The sequence below is a fragment of the Rhipicephalus microplus genome, chromosome 3, assembly GCF_043290135.1.
Source record: "Rhipicephalus microplus isolate Deutch F79 chromosome 3, USDA_Rmic, whole genome shotgun sequence".
NCBI lineage: Eukaryota > Metazoa > Arthropoda > Arachnida > Ixodida > Ixodidae > Rhipicephalus > Rhipicephalus microplus.
In genome coordinates this window covers 257,915,015-257,933,622 of record NC_134702.1, presented here as the reverse complement: position 1 = coordinate 257,933,622, position 18,608 = coordinate 257,915,015, and the positions used below count along the sequence as shown (strand labels likewise).

At 48.7% G+C, this 18,608-nt stretch overlaps 1 protein-coding gene across 4 annotated transcripts in view; it reads left to right on the top strand.

Moving 5' to 3' along the window:
- LOC119168526 (focadhesin) overlaps nucleotides 1–18,608 on the top strand; it is a 677,649-nt gene that overhangs the window by 598,548 nt on the left and 60,493 nt on the right. For all 4 annotated transcript variants that reach the window (XM_075890929.1, XM_037419929.2, XM_075890931.1 and 1 more), the window contains one exon: nucleotides 17,115–17,253. In XM_075890929.1, coding sequence (XP_075747044.1) covers nucleotides 17,115–17,253 — 139 coding nt within the window. The remainder of the gene's footprint in view (nucleotides 1–17,114; nucleotides 17,254–18,608) is intronic.

The following is an 18,608-nucleotide window of genomic DNA, read 5'->3' as shown; positions in this document are numbered from 1 at the left end:
CAACAACGAATCGACTCGCAGAGGTACAACTCCCGTCATCGCCATGTTATTTACCAACCCGGTGATCTGGTCTGGCTGTGGATCCCCGTTCGCCAAAGGGGCCGCTCGGAAAAGTTACTTCACCGCTACTTCGGTCCCTATAGAGTACTACGACGCCTCACAGATGTCAACTACGAAATTCTGCTTGAAGACACAGCTCAGCGATCTCGACGTTCCCAACAGGCCGATAATGTTCATGTGTCGCGGATGAAGCCACGCTACCCCCGAGCCACATGACACTGCTTCATCATTCGCCTTTGTGCGTGTACGCGATTACTTTAACTTTTAATCGGCATTGGTCATCGGGGTGGTACTTTTTTTTTCGAAGGGGGGGGGGTAATGCCGCAGGCATAGAAGGAGGTTTAGCCATGCCAATGCGAGTATGTGCCACGGTGTGAAAGAAGAAGAGGACCGCCGGTCGTTCGTGCTCTAACGTTCGGTTCGGCTCGACGTCCAGTGCTGCTCCTGTGAACAGACGTTGTCGTCGTTCTGTAATCACGTGACAGTATTATAACCTCCATAACAATACCTATTCCTCCATAGATCTAAGCATAGCATCTCTAACACTTGTGGCTCTACTCCACTGGAAATTCATCACTAATCCCTATGGAAGTGACCATTTTCCCGTAGTTTTGAGCACACCTACATCAGCTGAATGCCCGCCATAGGTTCCCAACTGGCTGATAAGCAAAGCCAACTGGGAACAGTATCATGCCATTACTCCTTTAAGTTGGATTGACATATTGTTACGAGTGACTGTGTTCATTTAAAGATGAGGTGAAATGGCGTTGTGAAAGAACAGTGTACTTCTGAGACAGGCCTAGAACGCTTCACCCAACCACACAGTTCACGCGCCGCTCCACTACTCTTCTTCTTCCGCGCCCCGTAGGCTCGCGCACCTTCGTTTCATTTCCCCCGGCGGCAGACAAAGCTCGCCGAGCGAGTTAAATAGGCTTATGATGGTACTGTTTGAGGCGGGCTACGTGAACAATTTGCGTAGTGCGCGAATGCCGGTTATTGGCTGTGACTCGGGCGACAACGTAATTCACGTCACTGAGACGAGTGACTATCACGAATGGGCCGGAATATTTTGCTAGAAACTTCCGGTACAATCCTTTTTACGAACAGGAGTCCACAGCCACACGTAGTCACCAGGAGAAAACTCTACGGGGATATGCTTGGCATCTTAGCGACTCTTGCTGTGTTCTTGCGAAGACAATGTTCGAAGGCGGCGCGCTAGTTGACATAGCTTCTTTAGCGGGACACAATGTCTGAGCGATGGACAGATCTTCCTGATGCGAGAAAGGTAATAGAGTGTCCAGAAAACTCTGTGGGTTTCGTGCGTAAAGCAGAAAGAAGGGCGAATGTCCAGTCACTTCATGCTTGGCAGTGTTATACGCGTAAGTAACAAACGGTAAGACGGCGTCCCAGTTCCTGTGGTCAGCATCAACGTACATCGATTGCATATTCGTGAGAGTTCGATTTGTTCTCTCAGTGAGACCGTTAGTTTGCGAATGGTAAGGGGTGGAGTGGCGATACGAGGAGCCACAGAGGCGCAAAATTTCTTCAACCACATCGGCGATAAATTGTCGTACACGGTCAGTGATGACAACCCGTGGAGCACCGTGACGCAGTATGACTCGTTGTAACAGAAAAGAATAAACAGCGGCTGCTGTGGCCGATGTCAGTGCGTCTCTTTCCGTATAACGCGCTAAATAATCCACGCACACTATAACATATCGGTGGCCCGATGGGGTCTTAGGAAGGGGTCCAAGCAAGTCGATGCCGACTTTTTCCAAAGGGGATGTCGGTGGAGGGATGGGCTGCAAATTACCTGCCGGGAAAGTGGTGGATCGCTTGTGGCGCTGACATATAGCGCAGCTGGCGACGTACTGTTTTGTGGTCTTCGACATTTTCGGCCAGTAGAACATCTCACGTAGTCGATGTCGCGTACGTGTGAAACCGAGATGACCGGATGATATGTCATCGTGCACAGAACGAAGGACGACCTGGCGCAGGCTTTCTGGCAACACTAGAAGCAACGGGAGGCCATCAGCTGAATAGTTTCTTTTATACAGCAAGCCATTTGAAATTTTAAAGTGCTTGTCGACAGAGTTATGTGCAGCTTTGAGCAAAGCTTTCAGAGTAGGGTCGCACTGCTGCTCACGTTTCAAGCTGCTGGTATCTCGGAAGTCGGACGAGACAGAAACTAAATAGTCATCAATGTCATTGTCGTCAGCGTTGGTGTGTACTGAAGGAAGGCGGGATAAGCAGTCGGCATTTGTGTGACATCGTCCGCTCTTATAAATAACAGAAAAGCTGTACTCTTGGAGGCGCAACGCCCAACGAGCCAGCCGGCCAGACGGGTCACGAAGTCCCACAAGCCAGCATAGTGAGTGGTAATCGGTCACTATTGTGAACTCGTGGCCATGTAGATACGGTCGGAACTTCTGAATGGCGAAGACGACTGCTAAGCACTCGAGCTCGGTGACGGTGTAGTTCTTCTCTGCTTGGGTCAGTGTCCGACTGGCATATGCTACGACGTGCTGACGGCTGTTGCAGAGTTGGACCAGCACAGCACCAACACCTAGCCCACTAGCATCAGTATGAAGTTCAGTCAAAGCTTCTGGATCAAAATGCTTTAGAATGGGTCCTGAAGTCAATAAAAACTTCAGCTGTTGAAATGCAGCCTCACATTTATAATGCCACAAGTACGTGTCTTTATGAAGAAGGGACGTCAGTGGGGAGGCAAGTTGTGCGAAGTTCTTAATAAATCGGCGAAAATATGAGCACAGACCCAGAAAACTTCGCAGGTCCTTCACTGTTCGTGGTGGTTCAAAGTTGCGAACCACTGCGGTCTTCTGTGGGTCTGGTCGCACGCCTTCTTTATCCACGAGAAAGCCTAATACGAGGGCTTGACGTCCTCTACAATGACACTTCTTTGAGTTTAAAACAAGGCCAGCTTCGCGTAAGCATTCAAACACAAGCGACAGCGGTGGTTATGCGCTTGAAAAGTCTTGCCGTAGATAATCACGTCATCTAAATAGCACATGCAAATTTCCCATTTTAGTCCACGGAGTACTGTATCCATAAATCTCCCGAATATCGCTGGAGCATTGCACAAAACAAAGGGCATAACGTTAAACTCAAAGAGACCGTCTGGTGTTACAGAGACTGTCTTCTCTTTACCTGAGGGATGCATCGGAATTTGCCAATACCCAGAACGCAAGTCAACAGAAGAAAAATAGGAGGCAGAATGCACGCAGTCCACGGCGTCATCTATACGCGGCAAAGGGTTGACGTATTACTTTGTGATGGCATTTAGGCAACGATAGTCTATGCAGAATCTCCATGAATTATCCTTTTTCCTGACTAGAATAACAGGAGCTGCCCATGGACTACACGATTCTTTTATGATGCCCTTCTTTAGCATGTCTTCATCTTGCTCAGCGATGGCTTTCTTTTCAGAAGGCGATACACGATAGGGCTTCTGGCGTATTGGTGGTGCTTGGCCTGTATAGATGCGGTGTTGCGTACGTGAAGACGGTGGCGTAACGGTAGACGTCTCGTCTTGGGCAAAGTCAAAGACTGGGGCGTAGCGTGCAATCACCTCCTGCAGCAGCGACCATTCAGTTGATGGAAGTGACTTGTTAATCATACGGTCAATGCTGGCAGAATAGTCGGGGTACGAGTTGGCGTGGGGTTTCTTGACATCCACCGACAGTTGGAGTGACCGTATGGTAAGAGTACTTTGCTCTTGAAAGCTTGCCAATTTAAGTCCTGCAGGCAGATATATGGGCTGCGCGGAAACGTTCACAGTCCACAAATCGGCACAACCATCAACAGTGAGCTCGAGGCAACGAGGCACAATAACGTTTTTCTTGAGTGCGATACTGAAGTTCGGCTCAGCTAAACCGTAGTAAGAACCCGCACAAGAACGCGAAGAGCTTACATGCACAAACATTGCGGTATACGGGCCCAAGCAGACGTCTTAAGACACGGAAAACACTTCCAAGCAGTCATCAACGGTATCTTTCGTCAATGGAGACGGTTTTTTTTTGCACAGGACGAAAAATAATCCCACCACTACCACAAGCTAGAGTTGCACCACATTCCCGCAAAAAATCTATACTTGGAATAACGTTGTGGGTTGCTCGTGCAAGCACCGTTAGTTCAGCTCGAAACGTTTGATTTCCTACAGAAAGTAAAACAGAACGAACTCCAACCGGGCTCAACGTTTCTCCCCCTACGTCGCGGAACGTAGCACTTTGATTCCAAGTAAACATTACTTTCGTCCCAAGGCGATTTTTAAAGGACATGCTCATTATGGAAACGGCAGCACCGGTATCAACTAGTGCAACAGTACTCACATTGTCTACAAAAACACTTACTTTGTTCTCCACCATTACAACACAAGGGGGTCTTGGGGAAGATGATTTTGCGGCCTCGCCCCCATTGGTCGCACCAGTTAGTTTCCCAGTGGTGGTGGCGTCCCCGAGCGGCGACGCGGAGACGGGGATCGTTGTTGGCGTGCGGGTGGTGGGGTAACGCTGCGGTCGGAGCAAGGCGAGTCAGCACGTGCTGCGTGTTGCCGTTGGAAAGAGCCTTGAAATTGTCGAGACTTGCCAGCAGGTACATAGGGGGTGTACACGTTAAATCCTGGAGCTCGCTGCTGGTGACGGTAGCAGTACCTAGCGATGTGTCCAGGTAGCCCGCAGTTTTAGCAAGTACGGGTGTCGCGTCTAGTCGTCCCCAGCGAAGTAGACCTCATCGGTTGATAAAAGCCGGGCGATGGTGGCCGAGGAGTAAATCGCTGTGATGCAGCTTGCCTGCGTTCCTGGTTTTCGAGTGGTCATTCACTTCTTCGTTCGAACCGATCGGTGTAATTCGGGTGAGGCTCGAAGTAGCTCTGTCGCATCCGAGGTACCAGTGGTTCACGGGGCCGTTGGTCGAATGCACACTGATGGCAGACACCAGCGGTGTCCACAGCTTGCAGTTGAGCAAGTTCTTCCTTAACCACTCGTCTTTTTAGAGAAGAGATGTCATCCTGCGATGGAAGGTGGACATTTGCAATCGTGGGCACATTCTCAAGACGTCCAAATTTCGGTAGGACTCTCCTCCTCTTTAGCGCTTCAAACGCTTGGTAGTGTCTCCTTAGGTCGGAAGGTGTGAGTAAGTCTTCCTTAGTGATAAGAAAATTGTAGACGTCTTCCGCGATTCCCTTGAGCAGATGACCTACCTTATCTTCGTCACACATGGTCGCACTCACGATTCCGCAAAGCTTCAAGACGGCCTCGATGTAGGTGGTGCATGTTTCGCCAGGTAACTGAGCTCTGCGTGAAAGCGTTTGCTCCGCCTGCTTGACCTTAGCTGTTGAATCACCAAAACACCTCTTCAGCTCGTCCACGAAAATGTCCCATGTGGTCAATGCACTCTCATGGTTGTCGAACCAAAGAGACGCGGAGCCGACGAGAAAAAACACCACGTTCTCGAGCTGCTTAGCAGTGCTCCAGCGGTTGCTGCGACTCACTCTTTGGTAGTGCTTGAGCCAGTCGTCAACATCGTCATCCGGCTGCCCCGAAAAGGTCCTCGGCTGATGTTCCGGCATGCCGCAGCGAGCTTGTCCTGGCAGGTGAGCGTGTTGCTCATCAGCAACGAGGTTGTTATGGCCTGCTTCCGCGTCCTCCATGTCTGGTAGCTGTGGTGGCAAGCCTGCCAAGCGTCTGCTCCGTCGCAAAATCGGTAGAGCTAGGTCGTCCAGATCGATGTACCCGGCACCTTCCACCAAACTGTTACGAGTGACTGTGTTTATTTAAAGATGAGGTGAAATGGCGTTGTGAAAGAACAGCGTACTTCTGAGACAGGCCTAGAACGCTTCACCCAACCACACAGTCCAAGCGCCGCTCCACTACTCTTCTTCTTCTTCCGCGCCCCGTAGGCTCGCACCTCTTCGTTTCAATATTGTCACGTTTCTTAAGACAAACTTGGTTTACTGGGTTCGTTGAGTCGACTAGCCAAGCAGCAGCTCAGACAGATCGTCTTTGTCTTCTTCCACTCCCGGATCTCACCCAAGCATATCAGGTGGCATTAGTCCCCCCTTTGAAAGCATCGACTCGATGCTCGTAACGAAAAAAAAGTGAAGGCATACACACGCAGATACAGAGAACCAAAATAGGGAGAGTGCCAGTACTCGCAGCGCAAATGAGGAAATTTCGCCAATGCTTGCGCCAAGCGCAAAAACAAAAGGCATAAAAAACACAGGAGAACACGAACAGCAGCAGCAGCAGCACAATGTCACGGCATGTCGCAACACGTGAACCACAAGGGCTACTGTGTGAAGTAGGGCTTCAGCCTAACGACATGCACGGTTTCGGGCCGAAGCTGTCGACGAGAAGACGCTGCGCCGTCCGGAAATACCTCGCAGGTAAGATCGGTGACACGTCTAAGAACCTTGTACGGTCCAAAATAACGGCTTAAGAGTTTTTCGGATAAGCCTGGTCGCCGGACAGGGGTCCATACCCACATTCGGTCCCCAGGGTGGTAGGTGACGTTTCGATGGCGGAGGTTGTAACGTCGTGCGTCTTCATCTTGTTGGCAACTGGTGTTTATGCAAGCTAGCTGACGAGCTTCTTCGGCGTATTGAGTGTATTCCTCAGCGTCTGGAGCGATTTCATTGCTTTGGTCACACGGAAGCATAGCATCGAGCATGGTTCGCACGTTGTGTCCGTAAACGAGTCGGAAAGGCGGAAATCGCGTTGTTTCTTGCGTTGCCGTATTGTATGCAAACGTGATGTATGAAGAATTTCGTCCCAGGTTTTGTGTTGTACGTCAACGTACATTGACAGCATGTCCGCTATGGTCTTGTTAAGCCTCTCTGTCAGTCCATTCGATTGCGGGTGATAAGCCGTCGTTTTTCGATGAGTTGTGCAGCTCAATTTAAAAATGTCCTCCATCATTCGTGCTGTAAATGACGTCCCTCTGTCCGTAATCACGCATGACGGGGCACCATGCCGTAGGAGGATTTGGTGCACGAAGAACTGCGCGACTTCAGAGGATGTGCCACGGGGTAACGCTTTTGTTTCAGCATACCGAGTGAGATAATCTGTCGCAACTATAATCCATTTGTTCCCAGAGGACGACAAAGGGAAGGGTCCAAGAAGGTCCATTCCCACGAGGTCAAACGGTGTCTGTGGTGGTGCGATCGGCTGGAGCAGGCCTGCGGGTCTCACAGGCGGAGTCTTGCGACGCTTGCACTCACGGCAGCCTTTCACGTATCGATGTACACTTGTTGATAGTCGCGGCCAGTAATACTGTTGGCGTACTCTGGCGAGAGTTCGCGAATAGCCCAAATGTCCTGACGTGGGCTCGTCGTGACACGCAAGGAGCATCTCGTCCCGCATTTCGGTAGGAACAACGAGTAGGAAGGCTTTGTCGCTACCACGGGCGTTTTTCTTGTAAAGAATGCCTCTTCTTAGACAAAAAGAGGACAGTTCGCGAGCAATGTGTCGAGGGACCTGAGAGTTCCGGCCTTCCAGGGAATCAATAGCTGGGCGTAATTCGACGTCTGCCCGCTGTTTTGACATAAATTCGGAATCGCTGACTGCTCCGAGAAAGGCATCTTCATCCTCGGAGCCCCTCACAGCGTGCCCAACAGGCGCTCGAGAAAGCGCGTCGGCATCTTCATGTTTGCGCCCTGACCTGTACACAATCGTAATATCGAACTCCTGCAAACGCAAACTCCACCGAGCGAGACGGCCGGATGGATCTCTGAGATTTGCCAGCCAGCAGAGCGAGTGGTGGTCAGTCACCACTTTGAAGGGACGACCGTAGAGGTAAGGCCGAAACTTGGTCGTCGCCCACACGACTGCGAGGCATTCTTTTTCCGATGTAGAATAGTTGGTCTCGGCTCGAGAAAGGGTACGACTGGCGTAAGCTATTACATGTTCAACGCCACCGTGTCGTTGTACAAGGACAGCGCCAAGTCCGACGTTGCTGGCATCTGTATGAATTTCTGTAGCAGCGTCCTCATCAAAATGGGCAAGAACAGGGGCTGTTTGCATTCTCCGCCGTAGCTCTGTGAACGCTGCATCTTGTTCTGCGCTCCAAGTAAAAGGCACGTCATCCCGAGTGAGTCGCGTAAGAGGTTCAGCTATCTTCGAGAAGTTGGCGATAAATCGGCGATAATACGCGCACAAGCTGAGGAAACGGCGTACTGCTCTTTTATCTGATGGAACAGGGAAGGCGGCGACAGCAGCAGTTTTGTCTGGATCAGGTCGCACTCCATCCGCACTAATGACATGCCCCAGAAATTTCAGCTCTTCGTAGCCGAAATGGCATTTTTGGGGTTTCAGCGTGAATTTAGCTGTGCGAATGGCGTCCAGAACCTTTCTCAGACGCTTCAGATGTTCTTCGAAGCTCTCGGAAAAGATGACCACATCATCGAGGTAGACAAGGCAGCTTTGCCACTTCAAGCCAGCGAGAACTGTGTCCATCATCCTCTGAAAAGTGGCTGGGGCAGAACAGAGGCCGAAGGGAAGAACACAGAATTTGTAAAGTCCGTCTGGAGTCACAAACGCAGTTTTTTCTCGGTCCCGTTCATCCACTTCAATTAGCCAATAGCCACTCTTTAGATCGATGGACGAAAAATACTTCGCGCGTCGTAATCTGTCGAGAGAGTCGTCGACCCGTGGAAGCGGGTAAACGTCTTTTTTCGTGACGCTATTAAGCTTCCTGTAGTCAATACAAAATCGCAGCGTTCCGTTTTTTTTCTTCACTAGAACGACTGGCGAGGACCAAGGGCTGCTGGATGGTTGAATAATCCCGTCATCGAGCATATCTTTCACTTGTGTCTGAATAGCCGCACGTTCTTTGGAAGAAACGCGATAAGGCTGCTGCCGGATGGGGCGGACGTCATCGTCGGTAATAATTCGATGCTTGGCGAGGTGTGTTTGATGGACTTTGGAAGAAGAGGCGAAGCAAGACCGAAACTCCTTTAAAAGGTCATGAAGTGCAGCCTTTCTCTTGTCTGACAGCGTCGAATTAATGTCGATGTGGTCTAGGAATTCTTCATCCTCATGCGTTTCCTCGGACGCGAAGCACTCCGTGACGTCGGCAACAGGGTCTCCATAGGCTACGGTGGTTCCGCGGAAAAGATGCCGGTGCTCGTAGTTGGAGTTCGTAACTAGTATTTGTGACTGTCCGTTACGGACATGCACAACACTTCGGGCAGCACATACACCTTGGAGTAGCAGAAGTGATAGGTTGCTTTCAGCCACCACGTCACCGTCCCGGAGGTCTTCACAAATGACTTCTATGGGAACAGTCGCTCGGGGCGGCAGCGTCACACTGTCGTCAGCAACACGCAGCGCAGGTCTACGGCAGTTATCAGCGTCTCGATCTGTTGCGCCTTTAGTCGAGAAGGTCACGATGCGTTCACGGAGATTTATGATGGCACCGTATTCCCTAAGGAAGTCCATGCCGATAATCAGCTGACGTGAACAGTCGCGCAGAACGAGGCAGCTGAGCACAAACGTTGACGCAGTACAGCGACCCAGTGGTGTTACAACGTGTCCTCTAGCAGTTCGAATTCGCGTTTCATTCCACGGCGTAATCACTTTCCGGAGATCTTTTGCTAGCCTCCCGCTGATAATCGAATAGTCTGCACCAGTGTCTCTCAATGCATTGACCTGAAAACCGTCAATCAGCACAGGTATGTCAAGTGACACGTGGTCACTGGGTTCAGATGTGGATTTCGGCGTTTCTTCGGTACTGCGATTATTCTCTGGTTGAATGTCTTCCGTGTTGCGTGCAAGCGTCGATGGGAGGTCTTCCGCACTTTGAGTCCCAGCGACCTTGCCCCCGAAGGCCGCTGCCTTCAGTTTTCCCGACGGGGGCTTGGAGAGCGTTCCCGTGCCGTCACATTGAAACGTGACCCAGTGGCTGCGGGTCTCCTCGGAGATGGTGACCGCGATTGCCGTCGTGTAAAGGGTGCCCGCTGTTGCGCGAGATATTCTTCGATGTCCCTCGGCCTTTGACCAATTTGGGGCCGAGGTGAATTGACGGAAAATCCACGCAGGCCAAGTTGCCGATATGGGCATTCGCGGTAAATGTGACCAGCCTCACCGCAATGATAGCAGAGGGGTTGTCTGTCCGGCGTACGCCAGAGATCAGACTTGCGCGTCGGTGCACGGCGACCATCGATGTCCAAACCAGCGTGCGCCGACTGAATCGCGACTGACGGCATCATTGTCTGGATCGGGACGTATGGAACTGTCTGAAGCGGAACGTGCGGCACTGTCTGGATCGGGACGTGCGGCACTGGCTGGGTCGGGACCCCTTGACCAGAACGAGGCGTGGCAGATCGCAAGGCTTCCGCGTACGTACGACGGCGACTGTCAGTAGACACAGGAGCCGTTTCCGGATCAACCGACATCAGCGGAAAACGATGGGCGTGCAACACCTGTTGGACCTCGTCACGGATGACACTGGTGACAGAACCAACATCGATTGGTCTTGTCCCGTACATCTTTTCCATTTCTTCCCGGACGACAGATCGGTGATCTCGCGAATCCATTCGGGGCTCTTGCTCCCAGGGGTGGCGAAAATTTCGGGGGTTGAGGCAGCATTCACTTGACGGTCAAACAGGGCAGACCGTTGGTGCAATACTTGCTCCATTGTTGCCGCTTCAGTAAGGAACTCAGCAACACTCTTAGGGGGACTACGCACCAAACCAGCAAAAAGTTGTTCCTTCACACCACGCATGAGGTGGCGCAACTTTTTTTCTTCTGCCATAGCAGGATCCGCTCGCTTGAAAAGCCGTGTCATGTCCTCAACGTACATCGAGACGGTCTCGTTTGGCATCTGGATGCGTGATTGTAGCGCACGCTCCGCTCGTTCGCGGCAGTCGGGACTCCTGTAGGTCTCCAGAAGGCGACGCTGGAACTCGCGCCAAGATGTCAGAACATCATCCCTGTTCAAAAACCACGTCTTGGCACCATCCTTCAAGCAAGTGTACACGTTCCGGAGCTTCGCGGCATCATCCCAGTAATTGATCGCTGCGACACGTTCGAACTCACTCAGCCAGTCGTCAACATCTTCATGCTGCTCTCCATGAAAGGGGCTAGGCATGAGCGGGTTCTGGACGGTGCAGTAGATCGGCGTGGAAGGTGTCGGAGCTTGCACGGGATCTTGTATCGAAGTCATAGCCGCTGCGTCAGTGGTTGGTGTCTCAGGTGGTAGGCCTCGTTGGCGGCGGCTTACTCTGTGAACAGGAGTGTCCACGGGTGCAGGGCTTGTGTTCCGGCTGCTGGACGGGGTCTTGGGCATCGGGTGGATCGTGAGACGTTGTACCCAGCACCTCCACCAGTCTTGTCACGTTTTTTAAGACAAACTTGGTTTATTGGGTTCGTTGAGTCGACTAGCCAAGCAGCAGCTCAGACAGATCGTCTTTGTCTTCTTCCACTCCCGGATCTCACCCAAGCATATCAGGTGGCAATATGTACTAAGCATTGATGCTGCGGCCAACTACTTCACAGCGTTTTTGATTGATGCAGCAACAAAATGCATCCCAGAAACAAATGGACACCCTGGAAAACGACTTGTGTAATGATGGAACTGTCAGTGCCAAAATGCGCGCAAGCAGCAAAACAAAGCATGGAGGCTGCTTCGGGAGTCACCGACTGCTGGGATAGTTGAAACCATTAAGAAAATCAAATCTCAAGGCAGGAGAACAGGCCGGCAGGCCAGGAGAGGAAACTTGCAGATATATTTATCAAGGATCAATTCATATACACAGGAGGCTAAAGTCCGGAACATGGTTAGCAGAGTAACAGGAAGACAAGTATACTCACTCCCACCCATAAACACACAGGGTGACTGCTTGGAAGATGAGGCGAACTTTCTTGGTGCACACTTCGAACAGGTGTCCAGCTCATCGCACTATACTGGAGCTTTTCAACAGTACAAAATAAAAATAGAAAAACAGAAATAGAGCAAAAATCCACAAGACACAAGGCATATGATGAACCATTTCGTTTAGCAAAGCTACTGGCATCGTTAGATTGCTGCAACAAATCCGTTTCAGAGTCCGACGGAGGTGTGTATGTTGTCTTCGACCTCGTAATAAAAAAAATAGTTCACTGACACCTAATAAAACGCACACCACACAGGCTCGACGTGTGACTAGGTTCATTTGGAAAACGGGTTCACGTGTCTTTTGGGGGTTGCAGCAGGCGCGACTACTGGTTCGTGTTCACTCGAGGCGTCGTCTGTTTCCACCACGGTTCTTCTGGTCGAGAGCAGACGATGGCCTGTCGCATGAACTCTGGAGCCATGGTTGACAAAGGTACGATGGAAATGTACCTCGAAGTCCTCCCACGATCCGATTTGAGAGCTCCTCAAATGGTACCAGTCATTGGCAGCTCCAACCAGTTGGGCCTTGGCAGTTTCCAGGCAGCTGACCACCCATGAAGTGTTGACATTCAACTAACATTTTCAATCCACTCGCACGCTGAAGGAGCATCTTCCGAGCCGTAAAAGGGGCTGATGTTGCGGCTAAAGTTGGTGATCATCAGGAACGTTGGCGCTGGTTGTGGCTGCGCTGCGGCAGCCAAAATCAGTCGTTCCAGCACGGTCAATATCAGTCTGTACTTCTCTTGAAGGACTCGTAGCAGTTCACGGGCTGTGATAGTGTCTCCGTGGTTGGAATACGCGTCTCCACCGCCAGTCAGGTTGACTCGATCGTCGGTGCATCCCATTCCAGGGTTAGGGTTACCAGTTTCATGCACTAGTAAACCTCACATTCACTCATTCGTTGACGACTAGATTGCTATCCCACTTCTGAAGTGTTGTCTTCGACCTCGTAATAAAAAGCATAGTTTACTGACACATCATAAAACACATGCCACACAGGCTACACTCAAACACCATACAGGCTACTATACGCCACACAGGCCAAACTTCACGAGCGGCACTCAATCTACTTACGTAGTCATCGTCTTTCACACTGTCCACAACAGGGCACGTGCATCACGTGGACGGGCTAGTAATTTGCCAACATGTAGGAAACGCTAAAACATCTGCCCTCTGAAACTCAAAATGCCCTCCTTTCTCTGTACAACGCTGTTTGATTTTCGGCAAGATCCCAATTGCTTGGAAAGAAGTCATTATTATTCCAATTCAAAAACAAGACAAAGACCCATTCATAGTTTCTGTTTGCAGACCTATCGCCCTTACCAGTTGTCTAAGGTCTTCGAAAAGATCATAAATAGAAGACTCATACATTTTCTCGAAACAAACGGTCTGCTTGACCCACACCAGTGCGGGTTTAGAGAAGGAAAATCTACGGCAGACCGCCTTATTCGTATCGAGGCACAAATCCGTGACACTTTCGTTCATAACCAATTTTTTCATACTGTGTTCCTCGATACAGAAGAGGCTTATCACACTACATGGCACTTTGGCATACTTAGAGACCTGTCCCACTTGGGTGTGTGGGGTAGAATGTTTTTCATGATTGAAAGTTATCTATTCGGTCGGACATTCTGTGTTAGAGTGGGCCTCAAACATTTGTTTAGGAGACAGGAGTGCCACAAGGAGGTGTATCGAGTTGTGCACTTTTTATAGTCCAAATGAATTACCTGCACCTCGTTATCCCACGATTTGTTTTATTGCACATATATCGATGATGTACAGATCGGATTTAAATCATGCAACTTTACAATGTGTGGGCTACAGGTTCAATAGGGTTAGAACAAAGTTTTGGAATGGACAGACAAAAACGGGTTTGTATTTAACACACTAAAAAGCACTTGCATCTGATTTTCCAAAAATTGATTGATTGATATGTGGTGTTTCACGTCCCAGAACTACCATATGATTATGAGAGATGCCATAGTGAAGGGCTCCAGAAATTTCAACTCTCTGGGGTTCTTTAACGTGCACCCAAATCTGAGCACACCGGCCTACAGCGTTTCCGTCTCCATCGAAAATGCAGCCGCCGCAGCCGGGATTCGATCCCACGACCTGCGGTTCAGCAGCCAAGTACCTTAGCCACTAGATCACTGCGGCAGGGCTATTTTCTAGAAAGAGAGGCATTTTTTCTGATCCAGGCATTCATCTGCATGGTCAAGGTCTGTCTGTAAAAAGTGAGCATGAATTTATGGTCCTAATATTAGACGCCAAACTATCATTCATACCACATAGCAAATACATAAAAAAAAAGTGCCTAAAAACCTTCAAAGTATTGTCACGCACTTCATGGGGTAGTGACAAGAAGTGTCTCATGAATTTATACAAAAGTTTGATACGAACGTGCCTTGACTACGGTGTAATAATATACCAGTCTGCAACACCAACTGCCCTAAAGATCGTGGACCCTGTTCACCATCTTGGAATTCGTCTTTCTACAGGTGCTTTTCGAACCAGCCCCGTAGAAAGCCTGTACGTTGAATCGAACGAGTGGTCACTACATCTCCAGGATTTTACCTATCCTTTCTATACTTTCTTAAAATAAACGCGAACAACGAACATCCTGTACACTCCACCATCAATGACTTGTCTAGTTCTGTCCTTTTTGACAACCACCCAGCCATGAGACAGCCCTACACACTTCGTGTGAGCAGTCTAGCTGAAGAGATGGGTGTGCCACTTTGTGAACACTGTTTGGCTGCTCCCGCTGTATATGTCCCGCCATGGGAGTGGCAGATCATAGATTGTGATCTGTGCTTCGTTGAAGTTACTAAAACACACCTATTGCACATAATCACACACTTCCTTGAACTCATCATAAATATTCATGTCTGGAATTTTTCACTGATGCTTCAAAAACTTGTACTTCTGTGTCTTATGCACCGGTCAGTCTATCTTTTTCCGATGTAGGTGTTCTGCACCACAATACGGGCATCTGCTCTGCAGAGGCATACGCAATATTATTATTGGTAATACAGCACATCAAAGAATCAGAACTGTCAAAAAGCGGGGATATTTACTGATTCCCTAAGCGTGATAACATCTCCGACAACCTTTAAAAAACACACGAACCCTGTCCTTGTCTCTGTGTACTCACTTTTATGCATGATCTATGCACAGAAACAGTATGTCGTAGTCTTCTGGGTGCCAGGACACCGTGTGATTCAAGGAAACGTGTTAGCAGATCAACTTGCTGTTTCTTCCCACTAGAATGCCACCACCAATACATCTATAGCTCTCCCTGCGCTTGACCTCAAACCCTTCCTTGAACAAAAGATGTGGGATCACTGGCAGCATTTATGGGATAGGCAAGCACAAAATAAACTCCACCCCATCAAGCCGCATCTCACGAATTGGTCGCCAATATCGAAGTCGTGCTACACAGAAGTAACACTTACCAGATTAAGGATAGGACATATGCACAGTACACAATCACACCTTTTGTCTGGTGGCGGCCCACCTGCATGTGATAAGTTCGGTTAATCAATGATGCAGTGCAAGGAATTAGATACAATTCAATAAAAACACTTTCCATTTCCCTTTTGCCATTGCCCTTGCACCCATTAATGGCCATAGGTAGGAAACCGCTTTTTAGTTACCAGTCATTGTTTGCATTTTTAAAGGATGTAAATAGTTTTCATGTCATATATCCAGGCATCCTCGTAGCACTACCTTTTTGAGTAGACGTTGCTGTTGCTCTGGAACATTAAAACAGCACCTGCCTCGCGACACAATGGCTGTCGATGAGGCATTTCTGTTTAGGCCATATACCCCATTTCACATTCAAGGATCACTGTCATTCATTTTCATTACACTCATTTCATATCACTCTCATTATTTTAAATATTTATATGTTTTGCCGGCCGTAGAGCGTGGAGTTTTAGGCCTCTATGCAGCCACATAACAGCACCATAGTCAGATCATTAATATGTCATCGCATACCACGCATCATTGCTATTTATTTAATGTATTTTTTATGGTGCTCTTTGGCCATGTATGGCCCTTGCACCAATAAAAACCACATGTCATCATTTTAAACCCATTTGTCTCTTATATCATTGTCTTACATGGGATAGCTAAACATGGAAAAGGGCAATTGGGAGAATGTATTGTGCCGCTGCCTTAAAGGGAAGCGCCCGAGCACTCTTCCGTAAATACACTTAGCTACAGCCTCTTGTCCGAGTCTCTTCATCTGGCACTATTAATATTGCCACATAGTTTGCTTATTGAAAAAAATAAGTGAAGGTTAAAGATTATCGTCACAATTTCACACCAAAATGCCAGCATGGGATCGTCAGTCTGATGTCACAAATTTGTCTTTCTTCATATTTTTGCTACATTGGAATAACGGAATTTTCTCAAACTAGCTGTGTTGAAACCTTCCAACTCTTTGAACACCTTGTAGATCATTTTCTGTCTCATAAGAATATGTTCCAGATGCCATCAAATGGTGTCATCGCTAGCTGGTAGGGAACCTCATTTGTATCACTTTACTTCAAAGCAGCGTTGTTGCGTGTTTTTTTTTTTTTTTCATGGTTTGGGTTACCCACTTCTCGTAATAGGAGTGGTGATTTCATCATTGTGAAATTGTAATGTGCAGTAAAATCTCGAGCCAGTGCACTTCTTTCCCCGAGGTAAGGAATATAATGTGACAAGATTTGGAGGGGAGGTCCTTGCTCAATTGTGGATCAAAATTTAGGATAGCAGTGTAATAGTTACCAAGAATGCACACTTGTGCGTCTAATTAAATGCTCTATTAAATATGCATGCATTCACTGTTATTATTTGCTCTTCTTGGGTGGGCGAACAGAAACATTAAATAATATAGTGAAAAAGGTGGCAGGGGAGAAGGGGCTGCATATTCGAAATTTCCCAAAGAAGGGAGGGGGGCACTTACTTGGGTAGGTGCACTTGCTTGGGATATTAGAGTAGTGTCTTTTTAACAAGACAGAGAGAACAGATGGTAGGAAAAAGGAAGAAGCATCAGCCAAAGAACTGTGCAGTGTCATCTAGTGGTTAGGCATCACATTCCCAATACCACTTGAGACATACTTTGGCTTTGCAGGCTGGTTAAATAGTACGAAAGTATTCGTTGTTTTATTTTGCAGTGATAGACAAGTGCTGTGGCTGCTGAGCCAGTGCTTGTGCTTCCCCGAGCCAGTTGCGGAGGAGGTTGGCCGGCAAATGAGTTGGTTTGCCGATTGCCTTGTGGCCATCAAGGCCGGTGCCATGCAGCAAGAGCCGAAGGTGAGCACCACAGTTACATCACACACTCTCTGATGACCATACGGTTGCCACGACTCAAGGGGCAACAGGAAAGGTGGACTTCTGCCTTGCATTCATGAACCAGTGTTTTAATCTCTTCCCAGAAACATGCCACCTTGGCATTCTCTCTCCAAAGTGAGTGGCAAAAAAGTGCCTACGTATACAGTAAAAAGAGAGAACCTGGAGAAGACGGTTGTTCTTATCCTACTTCGTTATCTTGTCTTCATCATCATCCGACAGCTCTGGAGGCACTCCTTGTGGCGCATTAAGTGTCGGATTCATTGTGGGCATCCTCACTAAAGATGGCATGTCAACGGACTGCTCCGTTAGCAACGACGTAACATTTCTGCACTTGTCTCAAAGAACCTTCTTGCGCAACAAAGGTTCATTGCAAACTGTGTATTCCAGTGGGTCGGCAAGCACGGCAATAGATTTGATGGTTTCTTTGGGAGCCTGTACTCGAGGCGTGCCAAGCACAACAGGAGCCGACATCTGTGCGTGTCCCTGCATGGCGAACCAGCCATGCAGCGAAAGCATGGCACACCTACGATGGCGTCAGAAAACAAACCTGCACTGAATGATGTGCCAAATTTTCGTATGCAGAGGTCAAAGAGTAGGTGCTTAAGGAGCTGAAGATAACTCCGACCGAGTACCGCAGACTGTTTCTAGATACGCATTGCAATAGGATGGAAAGGTGGGCTAGTTGGTAATTCATGATGGTTCAGCGAACTGGGAGCGCGGGGGTAAACACAGACACAAAGCAAAGCGGAGGCACACAGCACGAGCGCTCAACTAAGAACTGGTTTATTCTCACGTTCGAAGGACATATAAGTACACAAGGGTGCACATGTCAACAAGAATAAGATGACTGTGTGAGCAGCAAGCGTGGCCATTCGAAGCACTCGTCTACAAATTATCAGTATAGTTAAACTCACAGTCAAGCTTAACTATATTGATAATTTCTAGACAAGTGCTTCGAATGAACGGCGCGCTTGCTGCTCACACTATCATCTTATTCCTGTTGACATGCGCACCCTTGTGTACTTATATGTCCATCGAAGGTGAGAATAAACCAGTTGTTAGTTGAGCGCTCGTTTTGCTTTGTGTCTGTGTTTACCCCCACGCTCCCAGTTCGCTGAACCATCATGTTTCTACATTTAAAGAAGGAGGCAAGAGAGCCATGGGGTCAGTTAGCTGAAAGATTAAAGATTATGTTTATCTATGATTTAAGCAGCAGAGAAGTTGATCATTGGAACAGTTCTCGAGGAGCGTATGATGAGGGGCTAGCAGGTAAAACATTTAGGAAAATTATAACTAGGCTAAATACGATACACGAG